This window comes from Camarhynchus parvulus, chromosome 2, assembly GCF_901933205.1.
Source record: "Camarhynchus parvulus chromosome 2, STF_HiC, whole genome shotgun sequence".
Taxonomy (NCBI): Eukaryota; Metazoa; Chordata; class Aves; order Passeriformes; family Thraupidae; genus Camarhynchus; species Camarhynchus parvulus.
In genome coordinates, this window is record NC_044572.1 from 41,576,182 (window position 1) to 41,592,595 (window position 16,414).

General features: G+C 37.3%; 1 protein-coding gene across 1 annotated transcript in view; it reads right to left on the minus strand.

Moving 5' to 3' along the window:
- Window positions 1-16,414, minus strand: part of OSBPL10 (oxysterol binding protein like 10) — a 113,351-nt gene that overhangs the window by 33,505 nt on the left and 63,432 nt on the right. The window contains 1 exon segment of the mRNA XM_030965151.1: window positions 7,890-8,050. Coding sequence (XP_030821011.1) covers window positions 7,890-8,050 — 161 coding nt within the window.

Genomic DNA, 16,414 nt, shown 5'->3' on the forward strand with positions numbered 1-16,414 from the left:
AATAACATGAGACTATGAAACAAAATGCATGAAGAGAAAAGCCCCATGGACTTGTCCTAAATTAAAGCAAAAAAACCTTGAAGGCTGGCATAAACCACAACCGTAAGATAGAGAGTATCACAGCATAAACAATTTTAACAAAACCTATACCTAATGCAATGCAGATACTAGTGAAGAACCATTTCCTCAAACATATTCAATTTTATTTTACTAATTAAAATTTTTAGAAGCAAATAGCAACAAATAGAGTATCCAAAGTAAGTGTACAAAGCTTACAAACCACAGAGTGCAGCAGGACAGATTCCAGCCACTGCCAGGCAGCACTTCAGACACTGCAAGGGGTCTGAAAGTCACATGGTTATAACTTTTGGGGAGCTGAAGACAAAAGACTGCACTGAGCTGCAGGTTGGTGCAGGATGGTAGCATGGGGGAAAAAGGATGGCAGAAAGCTGCACTTTAGACACTTGCCTGTAGTACAAGGCATCCTCTCTAGAATGAGATCCTTGGGGAGAAACCTGAAGTAGTAGGTTCTTCAGGCCTCCTATTGCTGCAAAGAAGGGGAGGACAAACACCTTCTGGTAAGGGCCCCAGCAGGTAGGTCCCTTTTAGCTGCTCACCAGACAGTACAGCACATTGAGTATGATGCCTTTCCTTAGCAAACAACCCTTTGCTCCCATTGACAAAATCCCTAGAGAATTGCAAGATTTTCTGCAGAGAGGCTGTGGGACTCCCACTGTGGGAGGTGTTCAGGACTGGACAAGCTGACCTGATTAGCACTGCTCTCACAGTGCTGAGCTGCAGGACCTCTGGAGGTCCCTTTCAAGCCAGAGTACTCTGTAATTCCATTATGATTCTGCCTGCAATGCCCAGTAACCGAAAAGTTAGGAAGTAACAGAGCTGAAGTCATTTAGCCAGCTGTAATTCTCTTTTATGTCGCTTTGTATGCTGGCTAAGCAAATTTACTGCAGAAAAATACTGCCACATTAGTCAATAATACACCACTCACATATGCAAAGAGGGCACAAAAAGATGGACAACTACAAATTTAACCTTTACAATCATCTGGTCTTGCAATACCAATCTATATGTAAATCCAGCTCTCACAGTGCTATTTCTTGGATGCAGTATCAAGTCAGCATATTTGTAAAAGGACAGAAATGGTAAAGACATGTTAATCCAAGCAGTATTAACAGTCTTGCCCCAAGACAACACATTTATTAAACCACCCTGACTATTCCTGCAATTTCATTGCTCATCCAGCATACACATTCACATTGTTGATAAACACACGCAACTCAAAAAAACCACACAAAAATCCTTAAGTCTTTCAAAGGAAAACTGAATCATTATAAATCATAGCAGGAGAACATTCAATGTGTATGTGAAACAAATTAGGCCTAGAAGATTGTCTTCTTTTATATGTCTAATTTCTTGTGGCCAGTGGAACTCATGCTTGAATTGTTCTCAGTCTGATGAATCAATCACTTGGTCCATCTCAAAATGAAAACTCTCTATTAATGTAGAAGAGTTCTGCCTTTTCCACCTGCTCCTTCCAACTTCTCCTCTGGGACAAATTTTAGAATTCAATTCTGTTATCACAGCTGGGATTTATTTCCACATTCTGGGCTTTTCAAATAAAGAACCAAAGTTCATCACCACAAGCTGAAAAGCCCAGTTGTTTTTTTTTTTCTAGCAAGACCAGACAGAAGAGCTGAAGCCAGTCTGGATGATTCACTAAGCAAGATAAAGCAATGCCAACCTGAGACAAACTCTCCCTGATAGAGAGCTGAACTCAACTTAGTAAGGTCTAGTTAAGGAATTGACAGTCTTAATGAAATGGGTAAGATTTCTAATGGGCAGTATCACCAAGCCTACATACATATACATACAGAAATAAAGAAATAAAACTGATAGCATAAAGCAAATTAACTGGCACATAACAAATCAGCACACAATCCTGAAATAAAACTACCATTGACTTCGGAGCTCCTTTAGCACAGGGCACAGGTTTTATACTGACTAGAGTATGCAATTGATCCACTTAAAGGTAATTTTCAAGCCTTACTGCAAGGGAACCCCAGTTCTTTATATTCCAATGATTAGATTTCGCTGACTTTTCACTAGTAATTATGGAATGCCACATGAATCAGAACCTCATGTTTATTCAAATTAGAAGCAGATTTGGGAAAAGGGTTTTTTTTACACAGAGCATTACTCTCAATTATACAGATAGCAGCTGGAACACATGCATTTTGGAGGTGGAAGTGATTCAATAATATGCAGTGGGTTTGCTGGTGATAAAATTTGTATTAATTATTTGCATAAACAGTTTTACTGGAGGACTGCCTGCTGACACAGTAGCTATTCCAGAAAGCTGGCAAAAAAAAAAAAAAAAAAAAATTGGCTAGATTATCTTAGTCATTGTCAGTGCTGCTGTAGCAGGCTTAGGGTCATTTAATTCTACTTTTAGTCTAATTGTACATTTAATCCTTAAATATACATTCCCTTGATTATCCTTAAATATACCTTCAATTGATTATCTCAGATTTCATTTTTTAGATGGTCTGCATAGTGAATGGATTAACCGGTACCATCCTTGCCTAGAGATTAATTTAGCTAAATCATTACAGGCCATTCACTGTGCTCTTCAGCCTGAAAAGTACTTAATCATGCAGAGGACAAAGAGCAGAGCACACTGAGAAACCCTGTACTAAACAGTGAAAAGGAACCATCAGTAATAATGCAAACATTACTTTCCCCTCCTGATCTGTTGCTCTTCCATTACTGCACTTGTGGCTAGCACTGTATGTTCATGGCTAAGCTCATCTCCCAGCATCAATTATACACATTTCTGTCAAGTACAAAAAGGAATTAGGAAACACTAGAAACAAATTATACGAGGAAACAATCCACAGACCTGGGCACATCTGCTGAGACATGGATAAATAAAGGTAATATTGAATTAGAAATAATTTATTTTATCCAGCTGAGTGTCTAAAATTGCATGAGCATCTTTTAAATTATTTCTTAGTATCTCTAATACATTCTGTAATAGCTCTAAAGTCTAAAGTCATATTAGGATATATACTTACACACAGATAAAAAACAAATTACAGCTTGAAAAAACCATCACCTGAAGAAATGGGAAAAAATACATCAACTTATAACATTAAACAATTCAGTAACTCTTCCAAATAGAACAGTTCCCTGTTACAGCTGAAAACAAGGTTCAGATCATCCAGGGGACCAAAATATCTTTAATAACCTGGACTTGACTGCCCTTGCAATCACTATCACAATTAAAACCTGCTTTAGCAGTTAGATAATCAGAGCTAAAGACTCGATCCTACAGAGCTCAAACTTCAATCCCATTAAAAAGACACTTCCATTTGGAGCAGGCATACAGCTGCTCATGCTCACAGGCAAGGGAAAGCTAGGGACAGGAAAGCAGAGAGACAGCACAGATACCAGATCCACAGGATGGGAAGAATCAGCTGCTATGGCATTTTAAGGCATAAAAATCACATGAAGAGGATTATACTGCAGATATAGCTACAGAACAGTTTTTAAAATAATTCTTAACAGAACTATTAGATCCAAAGAAAATTATTCCTTCCCTTTCAGACTCCATAAAAAAACAGTCTGTTATCTATTTGTATTTAGCTGTCAGGGGAAGCATTTGGCCTGCAGTCACTCTTTGTCAGCTCAGAGGAGGAATTCTGACCCCAAAATGACAATTAGTTGAACTGGAATAGTTCACCCATGAAAGTGATTCACACCTTTATTCTACTTTGGCACCAAGTTTATTACAACTAAATTTACTATTAAATTCAAACTAATTAATGTCAGTATTTCTTGAAAAGAATTTCAAAATTATTAAACCTTAAATGAAGAAAGCAGGGTCCCATTTACGGCAGCCTGGACAGAGACCAAGTTCACATCAGAGGTCTGAAGAGTGTACCTCTGGCACATTTCACACCAGATTGGTTCTGTTCTGCTTTAAGGAAAAACCCTAAAAATTACCTTGAAATTATAACACAACTTACGCCAAAAGTCCTTCACTAGGGGATGCACAGGAGCATTTTACATCAACTATCATTAGATTGAGGATAGTTCTGTGCAGTTCAACCCTTATCCCTTCCATCTGATGTTTCAGGTGGACAGGAAAAACAAAAAAGCAAGCTGAAATTTAGAGATTTATAAAACATTAAAAACAATATGGCAAATAAGAGAAAAAACTGCTTGATCTGGGAATTCACTCTTTCATTCAGTAAAGATAACAGGCTTTAAGTTCATGCTATCCTATATCACAACTCTAAAAGATTAAGAGGCAAGGAACACATAAGAAAATAATCTCTGTCACAAAATCTTTTCTTTTCTGAACTAGTTTAAGCAGTATCTCAAAGAATACCCCTGCATTTGGAAGCAGGAAACACTCTAAATAAACCAAAGCAAGTAAACATCAACATATTATCTAAAGATTATAATCTTTAGCATCCACCTTATTTCACCAGAGAAGAAACTCTGCATTCCTGAAACCCTGACAGTACAACAGACCAAAAAGAAAAGTTTTACTTTAGTTACCTATGGTGTCAAAACTCAGCTCCAGAACTTTCTACATTCCTCAAGAACGCTTAAGTACTTAAAGAAAATTGCATTAGATGAACTTTGTTGTTCCAGAGAATTGTAAAGATCCACACACCTCTTCATAAACATATAAAAACTCATCCCTGGTATTTTAATGATGCTGCTTGATGCACAGCTGCAAAGTGTCTGAATGCTGTGCTGAGAATTAGCACAGTTATCACTAAACACACTCAGCCACTCGGTCATGCTGCCAGGAAACTGCTGCCACTGGCAGGCAGCTGATGGGAGAGATTCCTCAGCAGTCACCCACAACCCCCTCTGCCCCAACACAACATCTCTGTTCTCCTCTTAAAATCACTGCTCATCCACATTCCTAAAATTACCTTTGCCTTATAAATAACACTCCATAATATAAGCAGCTGAGTCTGCTGCTCCTCAAGGTTAGCCATTTAATGGCATTTTCTATTTCAGACTAGAGGTCAATTCACAATTTTTTGGTTGGTCCATCTACTATATTACACAGAGTTAGTAAAAAAGCTCTTTCCCATTCCTTTGGGTATAGCTTCTGACTAAGAGATAGAACTTATACCATGAAATTACAGATTTTTTTTTTAATCTAGACCAGTCAAAGAAGAGAGTGGAATTAATTTTGATAGCACTGATACAGGAACTAGCACTCTCATCTCATAACTTCTGTAAAAGCAAGGCTTATTTCTTCTGGCAGGTATATTTGGAAAGTTGAGCCCCATTAATACCCCAGCAGCTTCTTCAAGAAACCAAGATTATCTAGTGCCTAGCTGGGTTTTTTGAAAAAGAAAATCATTAAGAGAAATAAGCTTCATTTGAATGACACTTGTGGATTCCTCTTTTCTTCTAAAAGAAGCTATCCGATAAATTAAAAAAAAAAAAAAAGAAATCAGGATATTCAGTGTCAACAAAATGCCAGCTAATGGCATCTAGAAATATTTTCTCATTCTCTGCTAATGTCACCACTGTTACTTACAACAAAGTATCTGGACTACAAACAAGTGATGATTTTCATTTGCTTTCATACATTATTATACATGCTAAATAATTAGCACAGTCAGTGGTTTTATACCTTTGAAAATAAAGTGCCTACTCAGTGCCAGATCTAGGCACTTGCCTTGGACACACAATGTCACAATATATTCAAAAATATTATTACATACTGCTCACAGAACTGTTAAATTGTGGCAAATCAAACATATTTGATAACTTTGGGCAGGTCAGACATAATCTCCTGGGTGACTACCTGGCTCAGATAGCATTCTTACCAGGGTAACTGTTAAGTTTCTCAGAAAAAAGTTTATCAAAATGATCAAAACTGAAAAGTGTATCTGCTACATTTTTAAAAACCTTCAGATTCAGAGCCAAGAGTATCAATCTCAGCACCACACACACAGACTCTGTGTAAGAGAAGATGCAGGTTTCTAAAGAACTTCCAGGAATGAATCCTGGTTTAAGCCATTTCCTCAGAGTAAAACCAAATTCCTGCTCATTAAACTGTACTACTACATAACAAAAATTGCATGCCTGATTCCAGCTGTTTCTTGTTGCTCCATCAATCCACAAACTGGCTGTTTCTACCAGAAACACCATCTTGAGCTGACCTTTTTTTAACTTAAAAATCTTACTCTTTCTGCCCCCACCTCTTTTTTCTTCTTTTTCAATGGCTAATGCCCCAGGACCTCCAAATGCATGTTGCTGACTTCAGGAAGATTGCCCACAAAGCACTGAGAATTCTGCACTAGAAATAGTGCTACACTTACTTGTTTCTATTCCCCTCTTCAAGGGTACTCCCTTCTCAATAAATCATGAGTTCCACAAGCAAAGCAGTACCTCAAGCCACGCACACAACTCAGGGTCTCTCATCAGCAAATGAACAGGAAGGGATTGGACTCATAAAAAACAGTCATTTAAAACATGTCATAAATGTCTCAACTCAACTGCAAAATGGTATCTCAATGTGAGTAAAATCAGCTGCTGCTCTTTATATTCTTGCTGCAAAGCTCATGCTTCCACATCCCATTTGGCTTTAGTGGATGACCAAGAATAAAAAAGAATACCAACAAAAACTAAAAAAATCCTAATGAAACAGATTGCAGTGGTTCAAGTAAGTAGTAACTCCCAAAACAATACTCTTAAATAGCCTCTTGTCTTAAAAACACACTGTAAAAAGCACACTTGGCTTATCTGAAAAAAGAAATTACACAACTTCCTAATAAAAACTAATTACAGGCAATTTAAACACTTTGGTAAATGGACACTAGGTGTAACAGAATTCAAAGTTCCTTTCTAAGGACAGAGGACCAAAGGGACATGTTAAAAAAAACCCTGGTTTATCTGTGAATTCTTTTTTGAACTACATTCAATTCAACATACTACAAAAGAACAGGAAAAATAGCTTTATTGATGTCTCCAGCTATTACATATTTTGTTAAAGCGATGTCATTTAATTTAAGCCGTTCCAATTGCCCAGAGCATTCACTAGTTTCTTCAGTTCTTTCAAAATCTTTGTTGCAGTTCTCCAAGTCTCACGTGCTCCAGGTGCCCTATAATCTCTAGGGTCTCAGAGTGAAGTGTTTTCCTTGTGGGCAGGACTGATTACTGAAGCAGACAGCAGAAGCTGCAGAAGTTTGCCATGATGAGATTTTTTCAGTGTGTGGGATGGCCGATACGCAGCAGTGAGTCTCCTCAAAGAGTGGATGCTTCAGAACTGCCCTTTACCAAGCAAATGCCACAAAAGCACAAATCAGCTGGTTGATGCAGGATGATGTGGACAACTTCTGCCCATAAACACTTAACAGGAAAAGGGATCAGAAAATAACATCATTTTTCAAATCAAAGAACAGTCAGCTATACTCAAGAGATGCCCAAGAGGAAACATCAGCACAGAAGAGCAACTAGCAAGCAAGTAGTGTCTCCTGTGTACCTCAAACCAGAATGAAAAATAAATAAATAGCTTTTATTTGCAACAGAGGATAAAAATATGTATTGACAATCTGTTGATTGCCTTTAAGATTAGGAAAGACATTGTACACTTGCCAAAGTTTGCTGACCCAAGCACCTCAGAAAAGTAAAAGCACAGAACAATATCATCAACATATTTTTCAAGTTTTTGGAGTGTACTGCTGCATGAAACTTATCATTTTCACAAGTAACTTCAAACAAAGAGCACACTATCAAGACAAAATACAATAATTTATCAATGAAAGAATCCACCATCACGCATGGTCTGCATCTAACCAACAGAGGTCTCTGCAGAGACCAAGCACTCTTACCTCAGTGTTTGGCTGTAGTGCCTGTGCATCCTGGGCTGCAGATGGTACTATGGTACTTGCCCAGGTAATGTTGGCACTAGCAGATGATAAGGAGCTGAGGGCACCATTTTTCAGTTCCTCTGTGGAGTGTGACTTGGGCCCAGGCCATCCCAGGATACCATCTGAAGCAGAAAATAGGTATCAGCTTATGAGAGAAAGATTACAGATTTCCTCCATTCACCTCACCATTCTACTGATTTAAATGAGTTGTATCTCTTCTCTGCTTCCATGTACAGCTTCACTTCAGTTAAAAATGATCTTGTACTTTCTGAACTAGCTTATGCAGTATCTCAAACGATATCCCTGCCTTTGGAGGCAAGAAACACCCTAAATAACCAGAGTAAGCATCTTATAGGCAAACTTATCTGTGATTTTTTTTTTTAGTCAATGAATGTTAGCCCTACCACCTGAATGTATAATGTATAACAATATATGACTGTATAGAAATCTGGCATACCTTGGAAATTAAGCAAGAATTCTCAACCCACTATTTTCATAGCTATGAAGTTATCCAACTAAACCCTCCATTTCTATGGCCTGAAATCAAAGTTTTAAGCCTAGCAGCTGTATTTTATTTCTGCCTGTACTACTAAAAGTTTCTTCTAAAATGCTTTACTGGTATGAAGACCACAGTTTAAAAGAGGTCTCATTAGAAAGATACACATTAAATATGAATCAAATGAAACTTTGCATCAGAACAACCCTTCTTTCTGGGGGCACTTGATTTCCTGGATGGGTCTGTATTTAAGGATGCCACGACAGAAAGTACAATCAGCTAAGGCAAGTGCACAGCTATTCCTCCCTAAGTGCTTTAAAGCATAGTCTCAACAGTCAAATTACTAGCCCTCAGCACAGGACTTAAAATTTCAGCTATTAATTACACACTGCTGTAAAACATAGAGATCTGGATAAGAAAATCACAACTCTTCATTCATTACCATAATTTATATATGAATATACAATTAGTGCCACAGGGAGGATTTCCTCTCAGCACTGACAAATTTTTAAGATGATGAAGAGTAACATGAAGTACATTAAAGAACATGCACTTTCTCCTCTCCACATGACCAGGGTTACCAGAGATTGCCTCCTAAGTGAAGTAAATGGTTAGATCTGGAGAGGCTATGCTGCATGGCGTTACAGTAGCACTTCCATTATAAAAAAATGGGCCACAAATCCCACAGCTGACTGAACTCTTACCAAATGCTAGAGACAAAACAGTTACAGAACACTCCTCTCATCTAAAACAGCACTAAGTTATGAAGACATGGCAAGAGTTCAGATCTACTTCGCTTACAGTGCTTTTGTGGTGCCATCTTTTGCTGAAGAAATCGTGAGGAAAGCATAAGCAAATAGTTTAAAGAAATTATTTTCAAAGATCTGAGTAACCAACAAGGAAAAAAAAATCCAGCTTTCTTTTAAAATGTTTTTTTCATACAATTACACAAAATTCCTCTTGCCAAAGGAAGAACATTTCCGTGGCTCTGTTGTCAAATTATTTCTCAGTCTTCATTATTTTGCAATAACACATCTCGATCTAGTTTTCTGTTTCTCTCTGTCAAAGAAGCTGAATAATGGATTACTGTTGCTATTTTCCTATCACAGAGACACTAAAAAAAAAATTGAGCTGACTTCTCTTTATGCCAATCTTTAAAAATATGTCATCCCATCATTTCCTTGGGCTATCCATTTTCTCTTGGCACAAACAATCTATTTGGCCTTGACTGTAAACAGTAATTCTTGATTTTTTTTTAAATCTAGTTTATGTAAATAAGCACAATAAAAAACTCCCACATGAAGAAGTACCTCACTTCAGGGGAAATTTTAAAGTGTGAACATTTACTTCATCATGACAAACATATTTTTAAAAGCACTATACTAGTTTTCCTCTTCAGTGCAACACATTGTAAAAAGACCTTTGTACTTCTCTGCACATTTTAGAGTCTCTAAGAGAAATAGAAACTGTTAGAACTAGGCAAGCATGTTTTCTCTCCTGTATCAAGGGCAATGCTACCCTCACAAAAGAACAAATCTTGTCAGCCTAATCAAATTTTAAACAGATCTTAAAAATACATTATGACCAAGCCAACATCAACAGGATGCCAAGAGTTACAGTCCAAAAGATATTAAAGCACATTAATTTCCTCAACACTTTTGCATATAAGAAAAATTGTTTCGTTAAACTGTGCATCTGGAATTTGAGTACTTTGCCAAAGAGAAATATGCAGGGAAAGATATTAAGTCATAGAGCTCAGAAATCTAAACAAATAAACAGTATCTCTCTGAATAAATTGAAAAAAAATCTGGCCTTTCAAAGTGCCATTAGGGAACGTGTGATGACCTTGAATCTACAAATCTTACTCTGAGATATCAGCATTCTCATAACATCCCAAGGGACTTGCCATGTATCTAATACAGCAGCTCATGTTTCAGGCAAAAGTAATCTCTGATAAGAGAACTCATCAGAAATTATCTTAAAATCAACGCAGACTAGAATACAATCTCTATGTAGAAAGTGAAAGGCCACAACAATATGGCTCCTACTTTACTCATATTATCAATTTTCCAAAACTTTTCAGGACAGTTTTTCAGGTTTTTCTTCAGTTTTTCATGCACCCAAAATGTTCTCATCTGCACTAGTACAAATTACTCTTATCACAAAATAGTACAGGTATAGCTGTTGTCTGTGCCACACCTAATCCAGTTTTTTTACTGGAATTTACTTTCCACAGATTGAGCTGCCATCTGTAAATCATTTGATCCATTCTAATGGAGTTGCCATCTTTGCCACTTTATGGGACTCAAAATTTCTATCACTAGTTCAATCCCTGTTCTCATAAACACTTTATATATATATATATATATAAAAAACATAATATGAGAAAGTTTATCTTTTGAGTTGGATAAGAATAGGAAAAAACTGCTGTCATTGGTTTGGGTTTTCTTAAGCCAGATTTTTTCCTCTGTTCTCAGTCAAAGCCAAAGACAAGTGACAGAAAGGTAAATTCTAATCTATTTTGATACATTCCAGAGCTCTAAAGGAATTCTCCAGAAAGGCAGTCACAAATTATATAAAAGTATTGACAGCTACATAACTACTTTACTACTTGCTTTAAGACTATGCCAAGCACTACACTAATTAAAACAAAACATCTGTTTCTGCAGTAAACTATGCAAAAAGTAGAAAGGACATACCAAATACACAACTAGTAAAATCAGCCAGATCTCTCCTGCCTGCACTGTGTCAGTTCTGTAGTTACAGGAATGAAAACCCAAGTCTGATTCCTCTGAAACTTCAGAGCATATGTATACACAAAACAGGCATTCTTCTAGAACATACCCCAAAAATTAGCTTCCTTCCCTCTTCCCCTCAACAGCAGCTTCCACTGTGATGAACATGCAGCAGACAAGTACAGCAAGGCACAGGAGAACATCTGTACCTAAGCAAAGCACAGCATCCAGACACAACCTATTTGTCCTTTCCCTATAGCAATGCTGCAGTTCACAAACATCTGTATTAGAGGGCACAATAGGTTGTATTACACAAATGCCCTCAGAAGAAACATCTTTCCCTTCTACAGGTGTACACTGCAGGAGTGGGGGGAGTTCTCTCCAAACAGAAGGTTTACAGGAGATTTTTTAGTTAAGCAATGTTGATCATTTTCTTTTGCTGGTTTTGATTTTCTGGGTACCTGATGTACCTTCAAACTCACTTTTGCATGATAATTGATGCATGAAATATGCTTAACATCTATCTCAATTCCATAACAAAAATGCTTCTAATTTGAAGTCCTCTGATCTTGCCTGGGAGACTACAAAGAAAAAAAAAACTGCCTTTTTTCCCTAGCACGATTGTAAACTAACATCTGCTGATAACACTTTCAGGACATATTTTAAATATACTCTAACAAATATCCCCTAACAGTGCAGTGGCAGGCCTTGACGAGAAACCAGTATTAGACTTGGATTCCTTCCCCTGCCAGGGATAGATGTGACAACTTGGTCTCTCTGCTGAATCCCTACAGTAGTGCACTGAACCAGCAACAGCAAATGGCAGCTGCACATCTGCTTTTCACATGAGACAGCATTTGCTAATGTTCTGTGGAGATTAGAAAATAATGTTATCTTCCAATGAAAGAAGAACATGTAAGGAATAATGTATTAACCTTTAAATAGAACAGCAAACTGTTCTGGTTATTCTTGACAGAAGCAAGGCTGGAGATGGCGCAATTAAGAGAAAACAGACTGTCCAAGCCAACTTTAGTAAAGTACACCAGTAACAAAGAATTTGTACTCCTGTTTTCTTTCCTCACTCTTCGCTCTCCACATGCATTTAAGCACAAACAAGGACTTACTTTTCTACTCATTTTTCTCTCTTGTCATCAGCTGCAAGAGAATTCCTAGCAGTCATTTGTCAACAAATGGAAAGCATCAAGATTTTGTCCTTCCTATCCATTTATTTTCTCCAAAAAGGAGACAATAGAGAATAAAAAGCTCAAGTATATCCTGCCCCCAACTCCAGAATTGTTTCCATGGGACCCAAAATCAGCAGCGTTTGCACATTAAAGTGAACTGCAGAAAATCTATAGTAAGGATAAGTTTGGTTTTGTTTTTAAAAAATCTTAAGAAAAATGAAACGTTCTACAGTTTGGAAAAGTGGGCAAGGGAGAGATAAAAAATATAGGAGGGAATTCCTATTGGGAAGATGCTTAATTCAGTAAAGGCCAAAGTGAAACGCAGATTAAAAGAACGAATTGATCTGTGCAGGCTGCTACTATAGGAGAGGATTCTCTCTGCCAAAACACCAGAATAAATTAAAAAAAACCAAAACAGATCTAAAACACAACATACGCTGGTAGAGCTACATTAAAACAAACATTCAAGTTTGCTCCGTTAGCAGTCTGGGAGGGAAGAATGTTAACAATTGCAGTCAACAGGCTCTGGAGATACTCCTCTGCCAAAGGCTGTATACAGAGCTGGGAAAAAATAACACTAGAACTTCTAAAGTTAGAAATGAAGACAAAAGTCTCTTCTCCACATTTTTATTTTCAAAGATGTGTGCTCCTTGTCTGCATGCCAAATAAACTCAAGTCTGTCAGAAGGCACTTTTGATGTACCTAAGTGGTGACATTCCCAACCAAAAAGAAAGGCCTTGACATTTTCCACCATCCTACCAAAAAAATGTAATTCCCAAACACAAAGAAACTTGTAAATTTGCAATATCTCATCCTCAATTCACATTATATATAACCAATACTTTCAGCTAATAATACCTTTGTCTGGCATATTTTTCAATGGAAGAAAAAAAAAGTTACAAAAATTTAGCCAGTGATCAATGCACATACCTTTAATAATGACAGCTAAAAATTATTTTTACATTCATTTTACTTAAAAGTAGAAACACAGACAGGATTTTGCTTCACTGACTGTTCTTGTTGATTTGCTTCCAAAATAAGACAATCTCAAAAACCCTTCCATAAAGCTTCAGAGTAGAAATAAAAAAAATCATTGACTAGCTTTCAAGACAAGATTGAAGACTTCAGTTTAATCTTCATGTCTGCTGGTAGGCTTGAGGTCTAAGACTGACAATTCATGAGAAACATGAAATGGAAAAAACATGTAATCCTTGAACTATTCCATTAGAAAGGACGCCATAAAAATATTTTAAGTCATGACCTACATAATTGTAGATTCTGGACAAGATTCCACTAAAGTGAATGCTGATTTCTTTCTACTCTAATTACCGGAAAACAAAGCAACAAAAATATTTACATCAAAACAAAGACACTTTTTTTCCTTGTCTAAAACAATAAATGTCAGTGTCTGTTTAAAATAGTAACTAGTTCATTATAATCTTCATGAGAGCATTCCACAAGTATTCTCAGCCACTTTTAAGTCTTTGCTTTAGAGGCGGTAAGACTGCAAGGCCTCCAGGGAAGTCACAAAACTTGCACAATCGAGTATAAAGACCCCAAGGACACAAGGAAAGGTACAGATTAAGTAGATATGGATCTACTTTTAAGGCAGTTCTCTCTCTTTATGGCATAATAGTGAAAGCTTTGGATGCTGAAGGAAAACAAACTCAGGGGTAGGTTCAAGTTACCCAAGCTAAGCAATTGAGTATTTCTCACACTCCACACTAGGAAGACTATTGCCTGCCTGGACTGGATTGCTTTCATGAACTGTAGGCTAGAAGCAAGAAAATAAATTACCAAATTTCTATCTTGTCTCTATCTATGCATTCTGCCCCACAATGCCATTAGCATTTTTACACCACACAGCGGGTAATGAGACAGCACTGGGAGGGAAGCACTCAGCAATAAATGGCACAGGATGTCTCACAAGCAAGGTGTTTGAGAATTCCTACCATAGGAGCACATGGTTTTTAAACTAACAAGAGTAATTTTCACCTGACAGTGACAGAAAAGGTCATCTTCTATTGTACCTGCTGGGTATAAAATCGAAAGAATTCACCTGGAGGACACAATCAAAATGAACTAGATCATCTCTCAGAATTAGTTTGCTAGGGGATTACTTAAAGGCTTTATTCTGAGTAGGTATGAGCTTATGCAGCTTTGATGACTCTGAAACTCTACCGACTCAGCACAAACATTAAGTCTATCAAAGTACGCCTGGAAAAGATTAAGTGTGTAGGAAAATCAGTAATCAAGACTTGTAGGCCAGGTTCTTTCAGGCAACTGTGTTGCATAATAAGGCCTAGGGAAAAAAATCATTTCAGTGAGGGAGAAGAGACTAAATATTTCAGCAGCTTTTAGTTCCCTTCTTAGTTCTTTTTTTTTTTTTTTACTTCCATACCAAAGAATAAACCCACCCACAAACTGAAGAATTAACTGCTTGCATTCAAGTTCTCACAGTTACACCAAAGATGCTGATGTGAACCAGTCCTACAGAATTTTGATTCCTGAAAGGATTCTCATGCAAGTTTACAGTCTTAGGAAGAACAAATAAAAACAATTATTAAATTTTATAATTCAGTATTTCACAGTAATGACTTTCCTTAAAAAAAAAAAAGGTGATTCCCTTTAAGCAATTACTAATGCTTTGCTTGCTTTTCTCTCTTCCTGTCCATAGATCCTCAAAAAAGCCATTATCAAGTCAAAACAAAGACTGATTTAACAGAAGATTAAGTGGACACAGAGTCAAGGACATGTACACCTCAAGGCATCTATCTCTTGACAGTTCACTAAGATCACATCAAGATGAAAAAGAACCTTCAGGGACCTTGAAAGTAGAAAGTAACTTTTCTTTGAAGGATGTTTTTCATCTGTGTTTCAAACCATAATTTTCTGAAATAAAGTTATATCAAATAATTTAATTTAATGCACTTTATCATTACTACTTAGGTAAGTGCAAGGGAGGTTTGTATTTTCTACAAGAAAATGCCAATTTTTTAAAAATCATGTTCCCTTATGAAACCGATCAGCATCTGGATATGGGAACGTCAGCACATACCACAGCACAGGTGTCAGAAGGTTTATTATTGTTTTTTCCAAGAACCACTTTCACATCATTTTCCTGCTTCCCAACTAACCCTTTCACATTTCTATTCTCCTCACAATGGGAATGCTTCAGAGGCTGTCCCAGTGTGCCATCTCAGCAGCCTTGAGGGCATGTCCTGCCCTGCAGTGAACCTACTGCAAGTAAGGGCAGGTTGAGGGGGATTGTTTCAGAAGCACCCAGAGGAAACACAAAAAGCCACCCCTTATCCAGAGTTCTGCTGCTGCTTCTCTTACATCAACACTTGCTCTTGTTCTTAAGACTTGGCAGTGCAGTTTACGCCTGGGAAAATGCTAACCACCCTTCCAGAAAGCTCAAGGTCCAACTTCCAGTAGTATGGACAGATCCAGAACTGGGTGAATTGGAAAAACTGACGTACATGGAGACTGAGACGCTCATGCCTGCAGAGCTCACTGTAGTACCACACTGACATTTTAGGTTCATAAAACTTGCCACATTTTTTTTAAGCATGGAGAACTCCTTCCAGATTCAAAGAAAACCACAGAACAAAATAAATCCACCTCAGCAGCATCCTTCCATGCAGAAAACTAGAAATATTATTTTCACTGTAGTATTGCATAGCATTATTTTTATCAAACAAATCTGTATTGAGATTGAAATCTAGTAAAAAAAAAAAGGAGGGGGAGCAAACCAAAACAACCAAGCTTGTTCCACACTGCCATTAAGAGTGTAGGTTTATATATACCTCTTCCCCATGCCTCGTTTTTTGTGTAGCTGTGTTCAGGACCAATTTTTCTGAGAAAACTCAGGACCATCTCTTTTCCTCCCCTCTTCTGACTGCAATACATTTTGCATCTTTTTTTTAGGCAAAGAATTAGAGTGTTTGAGACTGCAGAAGCTCACAAGCAGCTAATCCCAACTTGCCTCTCTGAGAATGGTTCATTTTGCCTGCTTCATATCATAATAAAACACTCCAAAGTACATGAAACAATATCCAAGGGAGCTTG